The sequence below is a fragment of the Oenanthe melanoleuca genome, chromosome 8 (genome assembly GCF_029582105.1).
Source record: "Oenanthe melanoleuca isolate GR-GAL-2019-014 chromosome 8, OMel1.0, whole genome shotgun sequence".
Lineage (NCBI taxonomy): Eukaryota > Metazoa > Chordata > Aves > Passeriformes > Muscicapidae > Oenanthe > Oenanthe melanoleuca.
The window spans coordinates 12,930,569-12,941,693 of NC_079342.1; the positions used below are offsets into that span (position 1 = coordinate 12,930,569).

Below are 11,125 nucleotides of genomic sequence, written 5' to 3' on the forward strand. Positions count from 1 at the left end.
ATCTTTATATGGTTTTAGTTTTCTACTTAGTTAACCATTATCCATCAGTAAAACTTTAAATTACCTGGTAGACCTGCCTGATCCATATTTATAAGGACTAGGCATTTTTCTAAAGAAAAGCTATTTTAGGTTCCTATTTGATTGTGGAACCTGTTACAACAAAGGTTGAAGGATTTTAAGAGAATTTGCAGAGTTTGTAGACAAGCAATTCTGTCAAGGCCAGAAAACTCATCCAAATAATTCCTGGCTGAGAGGATGCTCATATACATTCTATTGCAGAGTAATTATCTCTAGAATGCCAACTCATGTTGATATTTACATGCAAACACCAAAAATATATTAAGTAAAAGAGATGTAGGAACAATCACTTCATTTCATATTCTTGCTGCTATATGAACGTTTGACAGATTTTGTTGCTTACACGTCATGTTGTCAGACATTCAGCAGGTTCTCATACTTAAAAGTACATTATGTTATTTTTATTTCCACATTGTTTTAAGATACATAATGAGAAGAAGCAAGTCTAAAAAAAGTTTGCCATTTTTCTACATTCATTCTTGAAAACTAAAATTTCAATCTCACTTAACATTTAAAACCTTTTCTCATCATTTCCAGCAAAACAACTACCTTGTATGAATATTTTACAGTGCCAGTTTAAGAAATTTATTACACATCATTACTTAGTGCAAAACAATATATGCTTTCAACTGCAACCTTGATACAAGCTTCCATCCCCAAAGTGTGCACATACTTAAAACTTCCACATAATCACCACTAATGCTCCTTAGTCATTCAGTTTTCAAAGCTTTTTATTATGGATTAAAACAAGGAAAAAACCTCAGACATCTTTCAGTATCTTCATTCTTCCTTCACTTTTTTTTTAAACTTGATATGTGAATAATTTATCATCTATTTTTCTTTCTTAATTCTCTTATTAAGACTGCCTTGCCATCTGCACTATGCAATCACACTTAAGTAGGCATATAAAAATCAGTAGAAACAATGGTTTGGGTTGCTCCAGCAACCACAAATGTTTATAAAAATGCCCCCACAAGCATGTCAGCGAGACCATATTTTTCAGAATATGGTTTGGAAAGCACAGACAGGAAAACCAGAAGAGAACACATTTAAATGTTCTGCTGTTTGATTTATCGTTTCTTTGTGCTAAACCAATACTTCAGTTTTATGCTGTTTTTTCATATCAGAATGGAGAGAAGGGTTTAATGGCATTGTAGAGGGTAAATGACAAAGTGACAGGAGTCAGAAGCAAGTACCATTTCAGAGTGTTAAACTAGTAAAGCCAGCCTTGAAAATAAGCATATTCCCCAATACTCACTGGTTTTTGCTGGGATCAGAAAGACTCTGGGTAGCTCACAAATGCAAAGGTTGCACTGCTCCTCCCTTCTTTCTCTCACCTTCTCTAGAAGGTAATTTTTAATGTTCTCCTCTACATCTGACAAGATAAATTTGCCCTTAGGCCAAATTCACTTAACACACCTCAGGAATAACTAAGAAGCCTGACTAGTATCCTGCACCAATTTTTTTTCTGTGTTGGAGAAGGAATGGCTATCCCTTCCTATCCAGAAGCAAACATATGCCATCTCTGCAGCTCAAGGCCCAAAGCATTAAACTCAACTGAAATCAAAAGTCCTTTACCTTCATGCTCCAAGCTCTGATTCCTGCTGGAGGAGCTCTGGTTACTACCCTGGCTATCACTGGGGTGATACACTCCTACCAGAGTGTCAGGCACACTGCTGGGAGAATATTTCATACATCCTCTGCTAACTTCAATAGTTCTGTGATTTCTCCAGCCCTCTTATGCCCTTCTATGACTGGTAGAAATTTTACTTCATTAACCACACCAGATTTCCTTTCCTCAAAATTCAAATTTTTTTAATAAAAGTAGCTCCAACTGAATTCTGTGTAGAAGGTTTTACATAACCCTAACTGCTTTGGCCACTGAATAGTTTCAAAGACAAAATTCAAGATTGCACAAGACATGACAGGTCATGAACATTGCTGTGTTTACTGTAAGCTTAGACAGGTATTTCTGGTCGTGCAGCCAGTGCTTTTGGCTCAAAATGCATGATTGTGGGACAGTCCAAGGACTAGAATAAACATTACTAGCCCACCAGGAGATAAGACATTCTGGTACTTTTAGCCAAAAACACCTGACTACTGCATACACATTCCACACAGACAATAAGCCCTTGTTTACAGATATAAATCAAACAGTATGTCAGAAATTTTATGGGGTGTTTTTTATAGCTTGATCAAACAAAAATATTAAATGCACTCCTGTTGAAGTTAACTTTAAACCTAAAGAGGCTCTGAAAAAACACTAGAGCAAGTTTTGCTCTCAGTCAAACTGACAGCAGCAGTACAACTTAGCACATTGGATAACAATGTGGACAGCAAAGGGAGAGACACTCAGAAGTATTTTTTTAAAAAATATTTGTTTTGATAAAAATAGAAAGACAGTAAATTTACAAACCATTCCAATTCCTGCTAAATGCTTATACACCAAAAGGTCATCTTCATGACAGGAAGAATTCAAACAGCAAATATACATCTACTAAGTGAAATGGAGTTTAAAAATATACTCTGTCCAATCCCACTACACACAGTTTGAAGTCATCAAATTGGACAGCAAGATCTAATCACTTCATCATAAAACAGCAAACTATTTATTAGGTACTTATCTTCAAAAGCTTGCCTTGTTAGCAGAATCAACAAACAATACAAAATTGCTACTCTGACAAAATCTATTAAAACAGACTAAATTATTCTCAGATAAGGAGGAGGGCTTTGTAAGGGTCTTTTGTTTGGTTTAAGTTTAAAACAAAAGGGGGGAGAGGGGCAAATTCTAAGACATTCAATATTCTCAAAGGCACTATTTTGATTATGGGAAAGCATTTTAGTGTTATGGTCTTCTCAGTTCATAGGATAATGCATCAAGAATATAATTATATTGTAGGAAAAATATATTTGCCAGGAAAAATATATTTTCACACTTTTTAACAGTGCACACTGCTGAAGGCTTACTGGCAAATGTGATGCTGAAAAACCTTGGCTCTGAAGTTCTCACTGGGAAGGGCAGCTGGAATAAGATTCTACCAGTGAAACACTTCACTCAACACCAGCATACAAAACTGGATTTCCCCCTTCACTTCGCAGAAAGTGAGATACATAAGCATTAGCTTTGTCCAATTGCTTGCCTTTCTGCACCTTGTTCAAAGCAAAATGAAATGCTACTGGACTTTCAACCTGCTGTCCAAGAAAAATCAGTCCTATATTACAACACCAGAAAATATAGACAATGAGAGTGAGGAATATATACACAGATCCTATTTATATTTCAAAGGATTATATATGATAAATTTATATACTCCGTACTCTCTATGTATTTTTATATATATTAGGAAAAAAGAAAATAAGATCGTCTGAGAGAAAAGCCACTACAGAAGTCAAGAGAATATACACATTTTGATTTAAGGAACCTAAGAACCCATCCCCACACTTTACAGTTTTACAGCAATTATGCACAAGGTTTGCATAAACACTTCAAAATCATCAAAAGCTGTTTTATCAAAACAGCACTTAAGTTTTACATATGTTTCAACACAAATTAGTATTCAGAATTAAACAGCAAGCTGATAAAAAAAAAAGAGGATGTCAGCTGTCATTTTAAACTCTAACCAGATATAAAAAGTGGACAAGAAAAAAGAAGGCAAAGACTGGGCCAAAGTGATAGAAAGTTCTTTCCAAATACTTCTTGTAACTTAATTATCTTATTAATTCTTTCACTGCCCTAGACTTCTAGCTACTCATGAAGAATTTTTATCAGTACCAGAAAGCTTGACTAATAATTATTATAGCAGTAGGACATTATTATAGAAAGTAAGGACAGCAATAATAGGCTGAATACTAAAGACAATAAAAAGACACATGGATGCAGCTTCTCTGCAGACACATCTGCAATCAATACCTGTATAGTAAAAGTATGCTCTTAATTTACAGCCTCAAAAAGTTTAACTACAACAATGAAATAATCCCTAGGTAACATACATACACTCAATATGAAGGCAGTCCCTGACACTCAGGGACATATCCTGCAGTACTGATATCCTGATTGTCAGTATATTCCCAACACAGAGCCTTGCAAATGTGTGCAACATTTCCATAAGTATCAACACACGGTATCTTTAGGGAAGTGCCTGGCTGTAGCAATTATGTAGAAACAGACACAACTGGCACCATCACCACTCCGTTATTAAAAACTTTTCATGCCTTCTCTCACTGAACCTCCCTCAGGTAACTCCTTTTCTTACAGCCAGCTCCACACAGCACTGACTCCTTCTGTCCGCAAGTTCCCTTCTTTCTGGCTAACCCTAACCTGCCCTTTACCTGGCCACCTAACCCTGTCTGTGTCTCACACAGCATCTTCTAACCTTGTCTGTCCCTTGCACAACAGCACATCCCCTACTGCCTCCGTTACAGCACAGCCAGCAGCCACCACCCTGAACTGCAGCAGTCTCTGGGACTCTGACTGCAACTCTGGACTAGCTGACCCTCTCTTTTATAACACCCATCCTCATTGGCAGGCAAGGCTGTTTCCACTCCTCAGCAATCAATACAGCTGTAATTCATTGGGAAAGACTGCCTTTTGCACTGTCCTTACAAACTATTCTCCTACACCTGGGCATACCAATGTTAATCAGCATTAGCAGTTATTTTGATACAGGTAATTACTGATAGGAATGACAAATGGAGGGACTTGTGTTCTCTAGAAATTAAAAGGTCAACTGGGGAGGAGCTGGGGGGTGAATAAAGAACCAGCTAGGCCAATCCCAGCAAGGAAAGAAGTTTGCTTTTCTCTTCTAAGTGAGTGAACACTTCTCTGAATGCCACCACTCTCAAGATGCTGGCCTTTGAGCACAACAACTTCACAGAGCCACAGGTTTTCAGGAGTGGGCGATTCTAACATAATGGGTGGGCTTGAGCACCACATGAAGCTGAGGGCTTGAAAAAGATACTGCCTGTCCCCCAGACTGAAGCTAAGAGTGTGTACATATTTATGAAAGCCTGCAGCCAGCTGGCCAAATTTCAGATCCCTCTCTCAACACTGGAGTTCTTTCACTCAGTCTTTTATCTTTTATTTCCAGTTGAAAAAATAATGCAAATACACGTACTAGTTCAGCTATTTTTCTACTGTGTGGAACTCTCATTATGCTTGCCAGGCTAGTATTTCAGATACATAAACAGATTTCAAGCAAAGCTCTTACCACTATTTTAATACTGCTTTGACAAGGTTTAAATACACTTTAGATAAGTGACAAAAACTACAGATTGCACACAGTTACACAAAAAGACTGTCTTTTGATCCACTGAAGCGATAATACATGGAGGATTCCATATGCAAAAGCCATCTATTTCCTAAGGAGAAGCAAGAATTTGAGGGAAGGTGCTCATTATTGGATGACAAGACCCTGTCTGGCCACAATAAGTCTAGCTGTGAGTGACTCATGGCTTCCAGTCAGTAGATATGGAAATTACTTCTTCATGAACTGCTCAAATGTCCCTAACTTCAACAGCCAGTGGCAATACAAAGCTATATAAAGGGAAAAAAAATCCAGCTTCAAATATGTCAGCCTCTTGAAATATGGAAGAAAAAAAAATTCTACCATTTATTTCACTTCACATGTATACAGAACCACAGAATGGCTTGCTTTGGAAGGGACTTCAAAGATCATTTAATCCCAACATCCTCACCATGGGCAGGTTGCTCAGAGAGATGTAGAACCTGTCCTTAAACACTCCAAGGGATGGGGCATCCTCAACTTCCCTTGGCAACCATGATTAACTGGAAAGCAATGGTTTCATCTATTACAATAAATCCAAGGTTTACGTAGTTTAACAAGGTCTCTTTTGGACAGGCAGTATATTTATAGTAGCATTCAGAGAGAGCTAACGAAAAAAAAAAGACATAGGAACTTCCAATCATAGGATTTCAGAGGTATATTGCAGATGTGAAAATGTCACTTACTTTTGCCATGCTCAGAGTAGAAAATAGACAAGAAAAACAAAGTGAGCACTGGCATGCCATTATGCCATAATGCTGTTGTTTTAGTTGCTTAGCACAGAGAAAATAAAGGCATCAAATGTAGTTTTTTCTGATTTCCAGTTATTTCAAAGTTCTAAGCACAGTGCAAAAACCTGCCATGTATTTCATTTACTGAAATAACCCAGTCTATCTTCCTAAGTAAAAAAACAATGATATGGAAGAACAGGATGCAGAATTCATTTGAACACCTTCTCTTGAAGTTGTCAGCCTTGAATTAACAGCTAAACTATCTCACAGCTATCATCACCAATTTTTAATATTGCATTAATTCAAAATGAAGAACACGGTACTCACATTCCTTTGACTGTCCCCACAAATATTTTCTGTCCTAAAGAGGTAACTGCTAGTATGTCTCTTTTCCAGTATTTCAATAGAGAATGGTATTGTAGTTCTACATGCTCTTCAACTTAAATTTGTGCCTTACTAAGTAACACAGATATGTGCTGGCCCAAATCTGGCCTTTTTCAATGGAGAATCCAGAAGGATAGAGTGCCTTACCTACTGATTACTTCATCCACTGCCCATGGCTGGAGGGATTGGGAGTGACTTGGAGGTGCTTTATCTGTTTTCTCAAGTCCACTTCATCTCTCAGAACTGCCCTCAAAATTTCTCTAACAAAAATATCCCCTGAAATAACTCTTCAGCACAGCATCTGCTATTAGAAGCAAAGGCACAGCTCTCAGCACATCACCAAATTTCCAAGCAATTTCACTACAAGCACAATGCCTGCAAAGTAGGTCCAACAATACTGCAGTTTATCACATACAGCCTTTCAGAAGGGGAAAGATATTTTAGAAAGTCATGCCCCTTATTTCCACTGTTAGAAGCAGCTGTTGGGGTACCACCAAAAGGGGATGAGATCAAGGCACAGACCACAACAGCAAGTCCGAGCTGCCTTGGTGTGTGCTTGGGAATGTGCATGACTCTGTACTAGTCAAAGTTCAGATGTTACCAATCTCACAGAAAACAGAACACCAACAGCTGCAACATGTATTCCCCGAAAATTTATAAAGAAATATAAAAACACAAACAACAACATAAATAAAAAGTAGGACAAAATTCATACAACTGCTCAATATCACAGTTTTCAATGGAAATTACAATCATAGTACGAGAGTAGTTTAAAATTTATTCTGAAACCTTCTGGGACAACTGGAGGCATGGTGAAAAGGAATGGTAAGAGGGAACCATGTGAAAAAGTATGATAAAACCAGCAAGACAAAGTGGAAGAAAGTTCCACTGGATGGAGACATACTAAGGAAGCAGCATTCCAATGCTTATTTCAGGAAACCCAGTATACAATAAAACAGCTTCTGAAGGAATGCCTTGGGCTACTCAGCAGCAAATAATAATTACTGTGTAACAGGGCAATATTTAGAAAAAATCTGGGAAATTATTTGCATAGCTGTGTGTGGCCAGACCCGCCAACAATTACAAACTCCTCTTTATAAATGTTTTATGTCCTTCTTTATAAATGTTCGATTATAAAAATAACAATATGCTAAGGAACATGCTATATTAGGACAACTTAGTAAGTTTTCTGAGAGATTTTCCAACAACATGCAACAGCCAGGCCTACAGAAAGGAGATTTTTTATTTTTAAATAAAGGAAACATGAAATGCCTATCATTTCATCATCCCAAAAAAGCAGAAAACCTTGTATGTCCATAAAGCATAAGACTTAATAATCGGGAAGTTAAATCCTTTAACTTCAAGGGAACAGTGGTTTTTTAGGCACACAGTGTTTAGAAAGATACTACCCTAACAAGGGTCACATATGCTAGGAAACTACCTTAATTTGTTTTTTAATTTGGCAATAAATCAACAATTAAATTTTCTTTCCTGGACTAACTAAAAGAGCCTTAGCCTTTCAAATCATTTAAGTATTTTTAAACAAAAAAATTGAAAAAGTAAAATATGAAGGACTTATTTTAAATGGCAGACTTCTATACACCGAATTCAAGGTGCTGAGTTATCAGGTATGAGCCATTATTTTGTTTATCATCTAACAGAAGAAACACTTCCACATTACAGCTAAGAAGCTTTTCAACATGATCTGAAGCAGTTTCAGTCCTTGCTTTTCCTGTTATGGTACACTGTGTTTCTCAGACAGACTTTCTCCAAATGCAATATGTAAACATCACCGAAGTGCTATAAAGTAGTGTCATTATTTAATTCCCTCCTCCACCCCACCCCACCAAAAAGCAATCCTTCTCCGTGTCCTATCCTCACCTTCTCTCATCAATCCTACAGACTTCAACCCTCAAATAAGATACTGTCTTCTCCCACTTCCTTGGCCAAAATTGAAGTGCTTCTAGTGCTTGGTGTTGTAAAACACTATTATTTTAACAGAAGAACTAGAACACATATGAACTTCCCTCTTCCTTCTCTCCACCAATAAATCACAAAATTATGGAGGAAAGAGAAGATAGGGATGGATTACATCCAGCTGGATCATTTTTTTGATCAAACTCACAACAAATACTGTTACAAGAACTTTCCAAAATGACAGTTTGTCTTATGATGTATCAATGCAAACACGTGGCATAGCTCAAAACCCAGTCCCCAAACACCGTGCAATGAGACCTCTGACATAAAGCCCCCACTGAAACACAACTGAAAGACCAAAAGAGCTACTTCATCCTTACCCTCAAATCAAGCATCACTTCACACACACCCACACCATTCTTTTAGGGGGGCAGGGAGAAAAATTAGCATTCAAGTGCATTAAGCCAATTAATAACCTTGATCCAGAGAAAACCATTTTCCATAATGCAGCTCAGGAGAAATCTAACCAATCATGATGGTAAAAATGATCCGTAATGAAATCTTAATATTTGCTAGTCACAAAATACATATCAAAGATGTGATAAAAGAGACATTCAGACAGCTAGAAGCTTTTTAACAAAGCATACTCTCACACTAAAAACTGGAATCTGAGTTCAAAGCCGCGGCAGAAAGTCCTTTTCCCCTTCCTTCCACGGGTTTTGGAGAGCCACCAGTAAGTTGCACACAAAGCAAATCCTTCCATCTTACTTTTAAGAAACTTCACAATAGTTTTCCTTTCTCCTTAAGAAATAAAATTAGCAGAAGATAGTAATTAGATTCTTGTCCCAAAGCAGTATTAGTATTTTAATTCTCTAAATATGTAAGTTAAACATGTCCATTGCATATATTAAGGAGCAAAAAGTTTTACCAGCAAAATTCTTCATTCTTACACATATTATGTTATTCTTTTCATGCCAGGAGGTAGATTCCCCTAAAGTAACACACACTGTCAGCAACAGAAGCACTGAAGCCATGGCTATGAACCACTTTAAAGCAGATGTACACAAAATACCACTGAACCTTCAGCACTACGGCAACACTTGCTTGCTTTATCTTCCAATTCCATTCATTTTCTTCTTCAAAAGTTTGTTTAGTTATTGAGAGTTATTAAGACCCTGGAAAAAAAATGCCTCGATTATAATTAGCAAGAATTTTCAGTTGAGAAGTATGCAAAGTAAGGGCCTCCCTCAACTCATGCAGTCAACCACAGCAATTTCCAGGGCCCTAATCACTAATATGCAGCTCAGAGAGAGTGAAGTGGAAAAGAAATGCTGTGAAGTAAAATACCAATGGCATTCATACAGCTCAACATTAAGTTATGCGGACTCTTAAAAACTCATTGTTAAACTTCCCATGTCAATCAAATCCACTTCTACTGTTAACACCAGAAGGAACATGATGTGCACTTTTCTTCCTACAAACTTACACTATTAACTATTGTTAATAATTTAAATATCATAGTACAGTCAAATAATAGGAGAAAGCAAATCTACAATGTTTGCAAACCAGTTCCTTATCTTGTATACACCAGAAGTCTCAGAGCTCTGTTTTCACAACTCCTAGGCACCACAAATTAGGTTGAGAATGGTGTTTTTTCACATCCTGGAGACTCTTAATTAAGCACTGTAAAATCTTTACAAGTTCTGAAGCCTTATGTACAACAGATCAAGAAGTAAGATGTTACCTGCCAGGCAGATATTACCCCAAAAATATCCTTTTAAGGCAGGAAAAATAGGAGAAATTTTACACAAAAGATTTCTAGTTCATCGCTATTCACTGAAGTACAGCTCAGTGACAGTCTAGGAAATCACTAACTACACTCAGTAAACGCTGAAAATAACATCCTACATTAAATTAGAGTTAAATAATTTACTCATTGTCATTACGAGCAGTATCTTTATCTTTCTTTACACCGTGCTTTCCATTACTGTGCCAAGCGTAAGTAAAACGTCTGAATCAGAAACGAGATGTGCAGAAGATGGTAATTCGCTGCAGCAGCAGCAGAACCAGCCTGTTTGGGCAGCACGGCTGCTGCTCTCCTGCCTCGCCAGGTGCCTGAGGAGCGCAGGCAGGCCGGCCGCTGCCCAGGGCCGGGAGCACCGCGCCTCGTCTGACAAAACCCGTCCAGACACCACACACACGCTCGCCTTCCCAGCGCTGACCTCTCACAGCTCTCCCGATCTCGCAGAACAAACAAATGAACTCAGAGGCCAAGGCTGCCGCGGACAGCCCGTTCTGCAGAGCGGCCGGCCCGCGGCGATCGGTCCCGGGCACGGCAGCGCCCGCAGCTCCCGCAGCCCGGCCGGGCCCCTCAGCCGCGCCCGCCGCCGCTCACCCAGCTTGCCGCGGGACTCCTCCAGCTTCTGGATCTGGTTCTCCAGGAACAGCACGGCCACCCCGAAGACCAGCACCGCCAGCAGCTGCAACTTGGGCGGCAGCATAATCCTGAGCAGCCCCATGAGCAGCAGCAGCAGCGCCGCCCGCCCGGGATCACGACATAACGCGGGGCCCGGCCAGCGGAGACCGGCGCGGGCGATAGGGACGGAGGGAGCGCGGCCGGGGGCGCGGACAGGGCCCGGCGCTCCGCTCTCACATCGCCGCGCGCACGGCCCGCAGCGCGCCCGCCCCTCCCGCGCGGCCCGGCCCGGCCCGGCCCCCGCCGCGCCCCGCCCG

The 11,125-nt window shown here is 39.4% G+C and overlaps 1 protein-coding gene across 2 annotated transcripts in view; it reads right to left on the reverse strand.

Moving 5' to 3' along the window:
* HS2ST1 (heparan sulfate 2-O-sulfotransferase 1) overlaps positions 1 to 11,114 on the reverse strand; it is a 71,468-nt gene extending 60,354 nt beyond the window's left edge. Inside the window, exon 1 of one of the 2 annotated variants that reach the window (XM_056497645.1) lies at positions 10,788 to 11,114. In XM_056497645.1, the coding sequence (XP_056353620.1) occupies positions 10,788 to 10,911 (124 nt within the window). In that variant the 5' untranslated portion in view covers positions 10,912 to 11,114. Of the gene's footprint in view, positions 1 to 9,472; positions 9,563 to 10,787 lie in introns of those variants that run through there. The other variant, XM_056497646.1, reaches the window with a different exon arrangement.
* Positions 11,115 to 11,125: the final 11 nt, after the last annotated feature.